The sequence below is a fragment of the Equus przewalskii genome, chromosome 24, assembly GCF_037783145.1.
Source record: "Equus przewalskii isolate Varuska chromosome 24, EquPr2, whole genome shotgun sequence".
Classification (NCBI taxonomy): domain Eukaryota; kingdom Metazoa; phylum Chordata; class Mammalia; order Perissodactyla; family Equidae; genus Equus; species Equus przewalskii.
Window position 1 is genome coordinate 21,870,285 of NC_091854.1, and position 15,759 is coordinate 21,886,043.

At 36.4% G+C, this 15,759-nt stretch overlaps 1 protein-coding gene and 1 long non-coding RNA gene across 9 annotated transcripts in view; one reads left to right on the forward strand and one right to left on the reverse strand.

The window, feature by feature from the left end:
* LOC103549425 (uncharacterized) overlaps nucleotides 1-5,485 on the reverse strand; it is a 148,091-nt gene extending 142,606 nt beyond the window's left edge. For all 8 annotated transcript variants that reach the window (XR_544533.2, XR_011532319.1, XR_011532318.1 and 5 more), the window contains exon 1: nucleotides 5,347-5,485. This is a non-coding gene — a long non-coding RNA (uncharacterized lncRNA). The remainder of the gene's footprint in view (nucleotides 1-5,346) is intronic.
* A 9-nt stretch (nucleotides 5,486-5,494) lies between these two features.
* ASB17 (ankyrin repeat and SOCS box containing 17) lies at nucleotides 5,495-14,310 on the forward strand. Its single transcript, XM_008517750.2, has 3 exons — nucleotides 5,495-6,070; nucleotides 11,185-11,464; nucleotides 14,023-14,310. The coding sequence occupies exons 1-3, from the start codon at nucleotides 5,670-5,672 to the stop codon at nucleotides 14,227-14,229; spliced, it is 888 nt and encodes a 295-aa protein (XP_008515972.1). The 5' UTR covers nucleotides 5,495-5,669; the 3' UTR covers nucleotides 14,230-14,310.
* The last annotated feature ends 1,449 nt before the right edge of the window (nucleotides 14,311-15,759 follow it).

The following is a 15,759-nucleotide window of genomic DNA, read 5'->3' on the forward strand; positions in this document are numbered from 1 at the left end:
ATCATGCTACATCCTTTGTACTTCCCGATCCTTAAGCCATTGCTCTAGGATTTTCCTGATATGCTTCCCCTTTAACAAAATGTAGCTGTATTGGGCCCAGCCAGATTACAGGTTTAAGCATCAAATACAAACAAATTTACTTAAAGGATTAATAAGTGGTAATGGTTTCAAGTGTAAGCCTTCCAGATAACAGCTAGGCCTGAAATGCCCTAACCTAAAGGAACAATTGAGTAGGAATTTCAGGCAGCACTTGGAACCTATATAGCTTTTGGCTTACTCACAAGACATAGAGGTCAACATGCAATCTACGTGTAGGTTATTCAGTCTCAAGTACTGAAAAGAATAGTAAGATATTTACTTGAAACTCACAACTTCTCAATCACTAGTATATAATGTATGGAACATTTTTCTTTAAATCAGGACATTTAGGAAAGCTGTTGAACACATTTTCAGTGCAAGTAGATTTCTAATGATTTTATTGACAGCTTTCCATGAACATGAGATGTGTAAGCAACAGTCTGGCACAGATGCTACAGTTATACAAAAGTCTGAAGGCAGTGGAGCACAGAGACAAAGGACATCGACTATGGACTCAGCCTTGGATCAAATCACTGCTACTCACCAGCTGTATGAGCTCTGGCAAGTGTTTTAACAAATCTAAACCTCAGCTTCTTCAACCATAAAATGGAGATAATAGTAGAGAATTATGAGGATTAAATGAGAAAATTCATATTAAGCATTTGTCTAGTACAGTCTAAGTACATAAGAACTCAATATATGCTAGCAATTTATTGCTAATCATAGACTGTCTACTAAATATGTTTTTGATGTTTATCATTAGTAAGCGCTATAATTTAAAAAAAAACTTTTAAAGAACTAATGTAGCACCAATTTTAACTTATGCTCTGCTTATTATATTCAAAATGAAAATGACTTCATTGTTTTTTTCTGATTACAAAAAATATATACTCACTGACATTCAAATCATAAAGAAAATTATAAAGGAAAAATGTATACATGTAGAGATATATATTCTTATTACTTTAATAACACTTCTTTCCAAAAGCAGGATTAATCTACTATCTATGTACTTCTGTTTTTTGAATATAATTGTAGAGCTCTTATTTCATGACTTCTATTCATAAGCTAGCCATAAAAATGGAAAGGTAGCTCTTTCTTTTTAGAGAAGCAGGAGAGGGTAGACGTGAAACCCCTAATACCATCCTGCCTGGGTTCAAACCCCAGTTTTGCCACTTACTAGACATACCATCTTGGGCAAGTCACTTAAGCTCTGCATCTCAGCTTCCTTATCTGTGAAGCAGAGTTGTTTTAAGGATTAAAGGAGTTATGTAAAGTACTTTAGACAGTGCCTGGTACATAGTAAGCAGTACATAGGAGTTTATTATTATATATGGTCATATGACTATACCTATGATATATTGTTATATAAATAAAAAGCAGCTCAAGGAACCAGCTACATACAATATTATCCCATTTGTATAAAGAGAACAAAGTATATATCTATTTATATATATAAACATAAAATATTTGAAAGGCTATCCATAAAGCTTCTGTGATTATCTCACAGAGGAATTTTCACTGGCTCTATAATGTTTCAATTTTTTACAATCTTTATATATAGTATTACTAAGAAATCAATAAAAATAGTTCAATTTAAAAATGTATTTTTTGAGGTGGAGAAAATAAGAGAAAGAAAGTAGAATAAAACAACAAAATTCTTGGTTTCCAAAAAGATGACGGGGGATCTCGTCAAGATGGTGGCATAGGCAGACACTGAACTCACCTCCTCTCACAAACACGACCAGGTTACAACTATTGGAAATATCACCCCAGAGAGAAAACTGAAAACTGGATAAAAAGAACTCCCACAACAAGGGACAGTCCTGACTGAGGCGGAAAAGGCAGAAATTCCTTCTGGAGAGAAAAAAGCCACCTTTGCGAGCCATGGAGCTTCACAACTGGCCGGGCAGGAGCCACCCTAAAGTATGCAGCCCTCCCTGGAAAAGTGGGGACCTTAGTGGGGGCCCTTTAGCAATATAAGCATCCTTCAGACTCAGCACAAGGGAGACAAGTGTCCTACTATCTGGCGTCGCTGGCTATTAACTGCAATGGGGAATGTCCCCAGAAAAACTATCAGAGGAAAGCTGAAAAAACCTGGATCTTAAAGGTTCCACACACAGGTTCACCCATCTCAAAGAGCAACCTAAAGTCACCAAAAAGACAGCTGCACAGTCCTTTGGTGAAAAGAGACTCACCTGGTAGGCTCTGGATGCATCTCGATGAGAGGTGAGACCTCTCCAGAGACTGAGACTTTGGTGGCAGCCATTGTTGTGACCTAGTACAGGCGTGCTGACACAGAGGCTGGCACACACCACTGAAGTTCTTCCCCTGGCCTGATAGCCCAGGGTTCTGCCACACCCACTAGAGCACAGATTTCATCCAGTTCAGCCAGGGCAGGAAGCCCACCCTAGAGACCAGCCCCACCCAGCAGCAAGCCCTCAGACTACTTGTCGGCCTGCATAGACTGGGTGCCTTGATCCTCTACAGGCAGGGGAGTGTGTCCACCTCTGGGGAGAAGGGCCTATGTGAGAACCAGGTGAACTGTGGGGGGCATTGGTGGAGAGGTGGGGGCCTCTGTAGTTGGGCAACTGGGTATGCTCCAGGGGGTCAGGAAGTGTGCACAGACCAGGGATGTGTTGACAGTGTGTGTGGACCTGTGGGGGGTGGGGCTTATCAGCAGAAGACCTGTGCTTCACAATCAGCCACAAAGAAGATTGACCCCACCTTCCAAAGCCTGAAACAACTAGGTGCTCCCATGCATAGGGCCAGCCCCACTCAGCTGCAACCCTAAGACAGTTGACCTGAGCCTAGCAACCAGCTACACTGGGTACATACTCAATTAACAGGAAAACTGCAACAGAAGTGTGCTATTAGATGTTGCAGCCAGAGGTGATAGGGCTCCTGAAGCCCAATTTACAAACAGCCGCCAGGGAGGGAAAGACTAGACTTCCTGGGTACCTGCAGTAAGAGCAACCCTGCCACAGCAGAAAGACACAAGTAGCCCAAACAGGGGTCACTCTTGGATCATTTGGACTGGTAACGAGAGGGAAGCACACTGCTGAGCTTCAAAAGACATCTCTTACATAAGGCCACTTCTCTAAGCTCAGGAGACATAGCTGACTCACCTAATACATAGATATAAGCACAGAGAAAGAGGCATAATGAGGAGGCAAAGGAATACATTCTAAGCAAGAGAACAGGACAAAACCTAAGAAAAAGAACTAAATGAAACAGAAATAAGCAATTTACCTGACAAAGAGTTCAAACAAAAACTTATAGGGATGCTTAATGATATTAGGAGAAGACTGGATGAACAGAGTGAGAACGTCAACAAATAATTGGAAAATATAAAAAAGAACCAATCATAAATGAATAATACAATACTGGAAATGAGAAATTCACTAGAGGGACTCAATAGCAGAGTAGATGATACAGAAGAATGGATCAGTGAGGTGGAAGAAAGACTAGAGGAAAACAAGTAGAACAAATAAAAAAGAATTAGACAGAATGAGAACAGTCTAAGGGAACTCTGGGACAATATCAAGTGCACTAACATTCGTATTATAGGTGTCCCAGAAGGAGAAGAGAAAGACAAAGGGGCAGAGAATTTATTTGAAGAAATAATAGCTGAAAACTTTCCTAACCTAAGGAAGGAAACAGACATCCAAGTACAGGAAACACAGAGAGCACCAAACAAGATGAACACCAAGAGGCCACACCAAGACACATTATAATTAAAATGTCCCAAATTAAAGATAAAGAGACAATCCTAAAAGTGGCAAGAGAAAGGCAACAAGTGACATACAAAGGAAAGTCCATAAGGCTATCGGCGGACTTCTCAGCTGAAACCCTACAGGCTAGAAGACAGTGGTGTGACTTATTTAAAGTGCTGAAAGGAAAAAACCTACAGCCAAGAATACTATATACAGTAAGGTTATCATTCAGAATGGAAGGAGAGATAAAGAGCTTCCCAAACAAGCAAAAATTAAAGGAGTTTATCACCAAGACACTAGTTCTACAAGAAATGCTGAAGTGACTTATTTAAGTGGAAAAGAGAAGACCACAAACAGGGATAAGAAAATTATCAAAAAAAAAAAAAAAAGGCAACAAAATCACTGGTAAAGGCAAAAATACAGTGAAGGTAGCAGATCAACCACCTATGAAGATGATATATAGGTTAAAAGACAAAACTGCTGAAATTACCTATTACAATGATAAGAGGGTAATGGATAGACATGCACAAATCCAGAGATTAGATATGATTTCAAAAACATAAAATGTGGGAGGAGGGGATTAAAAGGGAAGAGCTTTTAGAAAAAGGTCAATCTAAAGAGAATATCAACTCAATATAGATTGCTATACACGTAGAATATTACATAGAAACCTCATGGTAATCACAAACCAGAAACCTATAATAAGCAAACAAATAAATAAGAGGAAAGAAATCAAATATATTAGTAAAGAAAGCCATGAAACCACAAGGGAAGAGAGCAAGAGAAGAAGAAAGGAACAGCAAAGAATTACTAAAACACCCAGAAAAAAAACTAACAGAAAGATGACAACAGTTAATTAGGTTTTCATGCTATCCCAGGAAAAGAGAGTTTGGAGTTTATAAAATTAAATGCAATATTAGTGGAATTGTATTAAAGTATACCCAAAGTCATAATTTCCCCTTACTAAAAAGACATCATTCATGTGATTTAAAGAAAAATACGAAAAAGGAAAAAGAAAACATTTAAGTACCTTTAAAATTGCTAATAAATACACCCAAGGTTTAACAGAAATCTAACAGAAAGGTGGCTACAGCATAAACTACTAAACAATGATAAAAACGATCATATTTCTCCTTTATTTTACTGTGGCAAGGATGCCATATCGAGTTTGAGGTACCTTTAACGCCCATATTGTATATACTTTGCCTAGTTTATAGAAGGAATAATCCCTACAAAATTTAAAACTCTAAAACAAAGTTTCCAAATTTTATTTAATATCGTATGACATCTTTTTTGAGAATTAATACAGTGGCTATTGGTGGGTTACTTAACCTACTAAGCCTTAGTGCCCTCAACTATGAATCAGGGAAACTATCCTATGAGGATTGAATGAGAACATACAGAACATGAGACCAATAGTACTTGAAATTTTTCAATCTCACTATCATCTCTTTGTTTATATGATAGCCTAAAAAGAATAAACAATCTAATTATTAATATCATTTTGTCTAATGTATAGACTGTGCTTTGAGTACTTGATAAACATACATACCAGCTTGAGCTGAATTCCTAGGAATTTAAAAATATTATATCTTAGCTCCCACACATGCCATTATTGTCCAATATATATTCTCAAATGTCACTCATTACATATAATATCCCACATTTCTGACATATGCTGATGACAGATCTCCACCTATTGTGATGTCATCCAGTTCTTTATGGTAATATTTCATATGATACTTTTTCTGGCTACAGTTGAAACGGATCTTCCTGTTTGTGGAGTGAAGCCTACCACATTATCAAAATATGTAGCCAAAGGACTACAGAATGCCTTCCTATGATTTTATTTCTATATTGTTGCCTTAAGGAGCAATGAGAAAGTCTTCTAAATTGTGTCATAAGACTTCTTGTCCAAGAAGCAACATATTCTGCAATCTCATTGATAAAATTGCTAAAAGACCATCCTTGCAGTTTTTGGGTCAGTGGGGATATCACTGCTATGAACCTAAGATTTATAGAACACTGGCAAAAATTCTGAGGTACATGGACTTGGATGGCTTTGACGTACTACTCACAGATTATATTGCATTTGTGGAAAAATCAGGATACCGTTTCGAACTAAATTTTAATCTTGAATTTACTGAAATATGTGTGAATATAATTCTGTACTGGGTTTTCGTCAGAAAAAGTAATCCTGACTTTGTGGAATTGCTTCTCAAGAAGACAAAAGACTATATTCAAGACAGAAGCTGTAACCTGGCACTGATATGGAGGTAAGAATCTCAAATATTTTCACCATAAAAGGAGAAAATTTCTCTTTAGGAGATTATACCATTACTTTTTTGTTAAATGAATATGCATAGTGGCTATATATGAATGAGGAATCCTAATTTGACTGCTCATTTATTTATTCACTCCTTCATTCCTTGATTACTTATTCAATAAATTTTTACCTATATGTACATTATGTACCAATAAATTACTACTGGTTCTGCTCCGTAAAGCTTACATGTTAGTGCTCAAGGTAATACATTAGACAATTTAAATTTTTCTAACTAGACAAAGACATTGTTTTGTGTAACACTGTGATATCTTTTTTGAGAATACTGAGAATGTATATTTATGGTATGTATATAAATTGACTTTCAAAGTATAATTCAGAATATACACACATATTCACTTAGCAATATTAAACATAATAATTCCCTATTTGCATGTTAAATATTGATAAATTTGACTCCAAATTCTTCAGAATCGAGTTAAATACCTGATTCAGCTGAGGCTACAGGGCTAGAATCAAGATGTCAGCAGGGCTGGTTCCTTCCAGAGGCTCTAGGGGGGTTTCTGTTTCCTTGCCTTTGCCAACTTCTGGAGGCCACTTGCATTCCTTGGTGCATGGACTCTTTCTCCACCTTCAAAGCCAGCATTGTAGAGTCATATCTCCTTCACTGTCTCTGCTTCTATCTTTCTCTGATATTTATTATAAGGACTGTAGTAACTACATTGGGCCCACCCTGGATAATCTCCCATCTCAAGATTCTTATCTTAATTATATCTACAAAATCTCTTCTGTCATACTGAGGGACATTATTCAGCCTACCACAATGGTCATGCGACAAACCTATCAAGATGATTACAAGAGACCTACAAAGTCAGTTTAGACTTTGCATATGAGTTTGCATTGCCTAAGGGATATCCAGGTAGAGATGTGCAGTAGGTGGCTAGACAGTGTCATCTTGATGTCTCTCTTTCTCTTACATTCCACATCTCATCAGTCGGGATATCTGCTGGTTCTACTTTCAAACCATATACAGAATTTGACCACTTCCACTGTTAATCACCCTCTACCAAGCTAAGTGATTTCCCTCCTTATGTCCCATAACAAATTGTCAACAAAGGCAAGATCCTGTTTGCTTTTCTACTCAAAATCTCCAGTGGCTCCTCTATTCCATTTAGAGTAAAAGATGAATTTCTTACAGCGATCTACAAGGCTCTACATGATGCAGCGTCCCATTACCTATGTCCTCATTTCCTACTACTCCCCACTCTTTTCACTCTTTCAGCCACACTTACTCCTCCTTCACTATCTCCTGCTTTAGGGTCCTTAAGTATCCAAATGCCTAACTTCTTCTTTATCCAAACATCACCATTCAGTAATGTCCTCTCCTGTTGTCCTGTTTAAAATTGGAAAATGCCCTCATTTTCCAAAAACCCCCTGGCATTTCCATTTTCCTTATCTGCTCTACTTTTTCTTTTTCCTAGAGCAATTATCAAACCTTGTAGCATATTATAAAATTTGCTTATTTGCTACGTTCATTCTGTACTATCAGTTACCCCTCACTACAATATAAGCAAGAAAGTAGACATCTTTGTTTTGTTCACTCAAGTATCCCAAGTACCTAAAACAGTGCTTGGCGTAATAGTATGCTTTCAACAAATGTTTGTTGAATAAATTAATAGACAGAAGTTGAGGTTTCACTTATAGGTAAAATTGCCCGAGAACAATTAGTTAAATGAAAATTAGTCAAAAGGCCACATCTACTTTACTTAGATGTTGATGGAAGAGGAAGAAGAACCAGTGGAAGAGGGTTGAGAAGAAATAGTCAAAGAAGTAGATGCATAACTTGGAGAGAATGGTCCCATTAAGTCAAGGGAAAACCATGGCTTCAAGAAAGTCAACTGTGTTTAAATATCAGAGATAAAATTATTATGGAGAAACAGCTATTGAATCTGGCAGCTAGAAACCAAAGGAGAAATCGTAGAAAAAATTTAGAAATAATTATTATAGCTACAAAACTGAATCATTCTCTGCCTGTCTATATGGAAATATGTCCCATTTCATAAGTGTATATAACAGGTTTTCAGATACAGAGGGTTCAGTTCATTAACCTTACATTTAAAAACTGATTCTTGCTTTGCCTGCCTCACTTCATCCATATAAGTACTGTTCTAATTAACTGTCAGTACAGATTAAGAAAATTTTGGTTTACCGTAACATGCTCTTTAAACATGAGGATTAATCATATGTCATTTGGGTACAGATTAGACTTTTAAATCTCATTTTAAACCAATTTGAGTTTTATTTATATTTTCAACATTTTTTGGTCCAAAATATCTTCTAAAAGTAATGTCAATCTTAGTATCTTAAAATCAACCATATCTCTAAATCTTAACAAGGGCCACTTGAGGTATTTTTTTGTCCTCTAAATCCACTGAATTTCCCATACTTATAAGACTCTTAAGTCGAATATCTTCTTAAGTTTTATCAAGATGAATAAATTAGACTTTTGGAAAATTTAAATGATTGCACTTCACTAAAATCTTGTTAGGCCCAGAAGCTGCAAGTTTAAGTTAAGAAGCTGTAAGTTTAAGGAATATATATAGTCACATGCCACATAATGACATTTTGGTCAACAACGGACTGCATATGGGATGGTGGTCCCATAAGATTAGTACCACGTAGCCTAGGTGTGTAGGAGGCTGTACCATCTAGGTTTTGTAAGTACACTCTATGATGTACGCACAAGGATGAAATTGCCTAATGATGCACTTCTCAGAATGGATCTCCATCATTAAGTGATGCATGACTGCACAGAAATATCTTTTGAGGATAATAGTAAAAAAAAATCAATTAAAAAATATTTGAGGGGCTGGCCCCGTGGCCGAGTGGTTAAGTTCATGGGCTCCGCTTCAGTGGCCCAGGGTTTTGCTGGTTTGCATCCTGGGCGTGGACATGGCACTGCTCATCAGGCCATGCTGAGGCAGTGTCCCACATGCCACAGCTAGAAGCCACAACTAAAATATACCACTATGTACTGGGGGGATTTGGGAAGAAAAAAGCAGGAAAAAAAAAAAAAGATTAGCAACAGTTGTTAGCTCAGGTGCCAATCTTTAAAAAAAAAAGTTAAAAAGGAAAAGATATATTTGAGTATCTACTTATGGGCCAAGTGTTGTTCTAGGCATTTAGGGATATAATAGTGGACTAAACAGACAAAATTACTGCCCTTGTAAAGCTTAAATTTTTATAGTTTGTCTTGCTCATTCATTTATTTTGAAGATGAGAAAATGAAAGATTAGAGACATTAAGCAAGCTGTCTAAAATGATAAGGGCTTAATGGAGGTATGTACAAAGTGCTATGAGGAGTAAGAGGAAAGTCAGATAATCAAAGAATACTTCATAAAAGAAATTAGGAGGGCTGGCTCAGTGGCATAGCAGATTGTGTGCTCTGCTTCTGTGGCCCGGAGTTCACCGGTTTGGATCCCTGGCGCAGACGTACATACTGCTTATCAAGCCATGCTGTGGCAGGCATTCCACATATAAAGTAGAGGAAGATGGGCACAGATGTTAGCTCAGGGCCAATCTTCCTCTGCAAAAAGAGGAGGATTGGCAGCGGATGTTAGCTCAGGGCCAATCTTCCTCAAAAAAAAGAAAGAAAAGAAAAGGGCTTGTTAGGGTCTTATACAATGAGCAAGACTTGCCCCAGAATTGAAAAGGGACGGGAAGAACATATACAAATTGAGGGAACGTGAAAGAGTCTGATGAAGTGATTTGGGAAAATGAACACCAATAAGCAGGATAGGGAATACAGAAGAAGTAGTTTAGGAGTTCAATTTTGGATATGTGTTAGAAGTATTTGTGAAAAAGATAAGACGTCCAGGACAATATTGATCTGGAGATGATTCCAGGAAAGGGTATATACATTTATATGAAGAACTTGAAAGGATACATACAGTACCACTGGCAGGGTTATGACAAAAATCCACTCCTTCATGTCTAAAATACTACTATGCACTACACCACACTATTTTTTTTTATCACAAAATCTTGACATTTCAGAGCTCAATGAAGCTTTGGAGATAAACTAATTGGTCTAGCGATTTTCAAACTGTTATGTTTTAGAGCTCCTGACAAGGGAATCACCACAGGGGAGGTCTCTACAACTCCCAAATACACTTCAAGGAGAGAACGTATGTAATACAAAACATTCATTTGATATAGCTAGTTCAGGTATAACACTCCTCCAATGTTAGTTTCTGTTTGTAAATGAAACATTCTTTCCAATTTTTAATCGGCAAAAACCTAGTAATCCTTCAAGTCTTAGCTCCAGAATAACATACAGGCAATGTTTCGGTTCCTGGGTGCAGAACCACATCACTTGTCTGTCAGTAGCCATGCTGTGGCAGTGGCTCACGTAGAAGAACTAGAAGGACTTACAACTATGATATACAACCATGCACTGGGGCTTTGGGGAAAAAAAAGAAGAAAAAAAGAGGAAGATTGGCAACAGACGTTAGCTCAGACCAAATCTTTCCCTGCAAAAAAAACCCACAAAAAACAAAAACAGCAACTTTCCACACATTGTAAATCTTTTTTTGTTTGTTTTTACAAATGTAAAGGGGTTTAAATGTGTAGTAGGAGTTTCCTTTTCTTTCTTTTTTTTGTGAGGAAAATTGGCTCCAAGCTAACATCTGTTGCCAATCTTCCTCTTTTTGCTTGAGGAAGAGGGCTCCTGAGCTAAAATCTGTGCCAATCTTCCTCTTTTTGTGTTTGGGATGCTGCCACAGCATGGCTTAATGAGTGGCATAGGTCCATGACTGGGATCTGAACCTGTGAACCCCAGGCCACCAAAGCAGAGCATGACGAACTTAACCACTGTGTCACCAGGCAGGCTCAGAGTTTCATTTTTTAACCTTTAGTTTCGTCTAGATTCATAAAGTGGAAAACTCTTTTTAAGATATATTATATATAAAGGTAAAGTTATATTAAAAGTTATTTAAGACATTTAATATTTAAGATTAATATTATTTTCCCATTACTGTTCAGACAAAATGTTTACCACCTTTCTTAATTCTATATTCAATGAGGTTTTGTTTGTTTAATTCACAGAACTTTCACACCAGTATACTGCCCAAGCCCATTAAGTGGCATCACACCTTTACTTTACGTAGCTCAGACGAGGCAATCCAATATCTTAAAAATACTCCTGCAATATGGAATCTTAGAAAGAGAAAAAAACCCTATCAACGTTGTGTTAACAATACTGCTCTACCCTTTAAGAGTGAAAATAATGTTTGATCACACACTGGTAGACATCCAAGAAGATGCCAAAACATGTTTAGCGCTATGTTCCAGAGTGCTTTCTGTCATTTCAGTCATGGAAATAGAGGTAAGCAAAATATTGTTCTTTGGGTTTGGGCTCAAATATTGATCAATTTTAAGATAAAACTGTGAGGCAAGAATGAAGTTAATTTTTAATCTTTGGATTACATCCAGTGAAAACTAGTCATTGAGTACGTGCTTATACATTAAAAATAGGTGAAATCCAAATTATCTTAACATTAGTCCTTTATTTTATAATTTTATGTCTTCTAAATTTGAAAGAATGTTAAAAGTCTATAGTTTACTTTAGTAGTTATTAAGTAGATGTATGTTGTTATTATATTCTAATTACATAGTAACCTGTGTTTATTAGGATTTCTAAGTCTTAAAAACACAATAAATTAAAAATTTAACAGGTTTCTTTTCCAATAGAATATTTTTAAATGAGAGTTACATTTTTCCTCACAAATACAATCACATACCAAGCAAGAAACGATTTTTTTTTTTGATGAAGATTAGCTCTGAGCTAACATCCACCATGAATCCTCCTCTTTTTGCTGAGGAAGACTGACCCTGAGCTAACATCTGTGCCCATCTTCCTCTATTTTATATTTGAGATGCCTGTCACAGAATGGCTTGGTAAGCGGTGCGTGGGTCTGCCTCCAGGATCAGAACCGGCAAACCCCGGGCCACTGAAGCAGAGCACACGAACTTTGCTACACCACCGGCTGGCCCTGCAAGAAACAGATTTTTATTTTCAAAATCGCAAAACAATTTTAAGCATAAAAATATACATAAAGACAAAATATTTGTTCAATTGACAATATCTATCCCTCAGAAACGTGGAGGGCTTCTTCTTGATCCAGTTTCTGGAATAAACTAGGTTTAGAGAAAAAAATCAACCATATGGAGGGCATGTTCACCCTGTCAAAATGAACTGCAAGTTTCAGCATCAAATTGTGTCATGTCGACTACAAGCAAAAAATAAGTGTGCTTAAGGGAAAGAAAGCTACCCCTACAAATTTAAACCAGTCAAATCCCCAAGGAATCTAGCAGTTTCCCTTAAAGTACGACTTCAGAAATAAACTCCTATCAAGATAAAACTCTGCTGCGTTTTTTTTTTTAAACCTCAACAATGCATATCAATCAATCATGCCTGCGCCAACTGTAAGGAAAGCAAATTGGTCAAATTATTTTGGCTACCAATTTGTAAAACAAAAAAATATTAAAAATTTTGCATCTTCAGTAATTTGCTTGTCCTTCTCCAGTGTTAGTCCTGCACAATTTTTATAGGACATTCTCAACCAGTTCCCTGAAAGCTATTCCTGAGGTACAATCATAATAGAAAAGTACTAGTATAGAGTGAGTTGATCAAAATCACCTGCCTGAGTAGCAAAAAATTTACAGGTGGGTTCCAGTCAATTGCAGTTTAATAAGCTAAAGTAAAGTAGCATCAAGCAAGAAGGTGAAGGATGGCATAAAAACCAGCTTAAACAACACTTTAAATGCACCTGCTTTACATTCCACACTTCCCAGTAGTTTCCTCTATTGTAGTTCATAAATTTTATTGTAAATATATATTTAGATATCTTACCTCTAGAACACGGTCCTGTGATCCCAAAGACCATGTCTATTTTGTGTACGCTACTAATTATCCCAAGTACCGAGCTCAAGACTGAGCATATAGTAGATATTCTTTAAATAGCTGTTTACCAAATAATGAAAAATTATATATCATTTAAGTAAAAGTGTCATGTAGTCTACAAGAACATAGGTTCTGCTGGAAAAGTATCTCTGTAATACAGCAATGTCTTTTACTCCTAAGTCAACCTAATAACATGTGGCTTCTAGAGTTAAATCTTTAAAAGGGTATCTTAACTGGGGCCAGCCCGGTGACATAGTGGTTAACTTCACACACTCCACTTCCGCAGCCCAGGGTTCCTAGGTTTGGATCCCAAGTGCAGACCACACACTGCTCATCAAGCCATGCTGTAGCCGTGTCTCACATACAAAAAAATAGAGGAAAATTGGCACAGATGTTAGCTCAGGGACAATCTTTCTCAAAAAAAAAAAAAAAAGAGTATCTTAAATAAAACTTAAAAAGTTATCTTTTCATATAGACAGGCCTCCTGTCAAGTTTTCTCGTGGCTCTGCACTATAAAATTTTACTCTGCAATGGTTAGAATCACCTGGGGGAAGTTTTAGGATTTACGTTGTCTGTGCCCAACCCCAGACCAATTGAATCAGAACTTCTGGAGTGGGACCTCAGCAGCGGTAATTTTTAAAGTTCCCTACATAATTCTAGTGTATAGCCAAGATGACAACAGCACTCTAGAAGGAGAAGCTAAAAAAATCAGTGTTTGATTTGTCTAAAATTAAAAACATACAGATTCATAGTTGTAAGAAATAAAGTTTTGTGTCTTTAGACATATTTAAATTATGGATCATTGTGAGAATAAAATGGGAATAAAAATACTTGCCTCAGGTGAAAATGCTTTGGAAAAAAATATAAGGGTTATATAAATTTAAGATCTATTTTCTGAATTTAAATATAAAGCAAAAATGCTAATTTGGACTAATCTAATGATTAATATTACCAAATTAAAATATTTCCCTTTTCTTCAGACGCAGCTAAGTTTAGGAAGATGTCCAATTATTTCGAATTGGTTGGACTACATTCCATCAACAAGATACAAAGATCCATGTGAACTATTACATCTTTGCAGAATAACCATCAGGGCTCAACTATTGACCAACAATATGCTCCCAAATGGAATATTTTCACTTCTAATTCCTGTTCGTCTACAGAACTATCTGAATTTAGAAAGCTAATATGCGTCTTTTTCCTGAATTCTTTAAGGATGCTCACCATTGGGTAGTTTACAAGTTAATAAACTATTAACTTCATGCAAATTTTACTGCATTGAAATATATTTTCACATGACATCCTAAATGAATCACTTTCAAATCAACATACGGCTCTGCCCACTACCTTTCTAAACAGTAGAACAAATCATACGCGCCTGTTTATATTTTAGATTTACCCTTTTTATCTGTTCTTAATAGCTGTTTTTGTCTGAGAGCATTCTTGTTATTGTGAAAATTTTGGTCATATTAATGTTCTGAACTCTGACCCCTTATTATTAGTACATTCTAAGCTAGGTAAATATTATTTTATATTGTATATCCATATTAACAAATATTTATTGAGTTTGTTTGCAAATAAAATATTGTGCTTGGTAGTAGAGAAAAATCAAGGAAATTAAGATGTGATCCATTCCTTGAGAACAATTTACAATTCCGTAGCAGCCATAGTCACCAAAAATACAAGGTGAAGAATTAGTCAACAAAAGGGTGGGGGTTGGGAATAGGATGTCAGAAATGGATTATATTGGCAATAATTAGCCTTAAATCACAATATGGAGCTTTGGTGTTTGGTATGTCATACCTCTAAATACTAGCCCAGTAGTAAATTTAACTAAGATATAATTGACATATAACATTACATTTGTTTCAGGTGTATAACAATTCTATGTATACATATATACATATATATATATATATATATATATATATAGTGAAATGATCACTACAATAAGTCTATTTAACATCCATCACCATAGACAGGTACAAATTTTTTTTCTTGTAATGAAAACTTTTTTACTCTCTTAGCAACTTTCAAATACAAAATACAGTATTATTAACTGCAGTCACCATGCTGTACATTACATCCCCAGGACTTATTCATTTTACAACTGGAAGTTTGTACCTTTTGTCCTCCTTCACTCATTTTGCCCACCCTCAAATTACATGCATTTTGATACAAAGAAAGAACAATTGTGATGCAAAATTACATCACAATGAAAATATTATCAGTTAAATCTGTATGTTCTTTAGTTACAAAGAAATTTACCTTTCAAAACATAAAATTTATTCTATGACAATTTTTTAGCTCTTTTCTTTTTGAATATCTGGGGTACTAGAGTTTATAAGCATACGGTGAAACTGTTGCAACACAAAAATGATAACTGGGAGACAATTCTCTATGGGTCTCTCATGTTTCTGTCTGTCTTACGAGAAGAGGCACTGACTACCTTATTCCAGAGTATCTTTTTAAGGATGTATGTACAGTGAGCAGCCTTGGAAGACAGCATGTCTCCATCTGAGTAGAGGAAAGCTTTGCTCAATGTCTACCATAATAAAGGTAATGTCCTCCTCTGGGGAAAAGGTCTGGCAGATTTGCTTGAAGCTCATTATAAAAGATTGGAGTTTCCCAAGCTTGGAGCTCCTCAACTGTAACACAAATCCACTGTGTGCACATCCACCTGGACCATTTAGTGTCTTAGAGGAAGTGGGTATGTG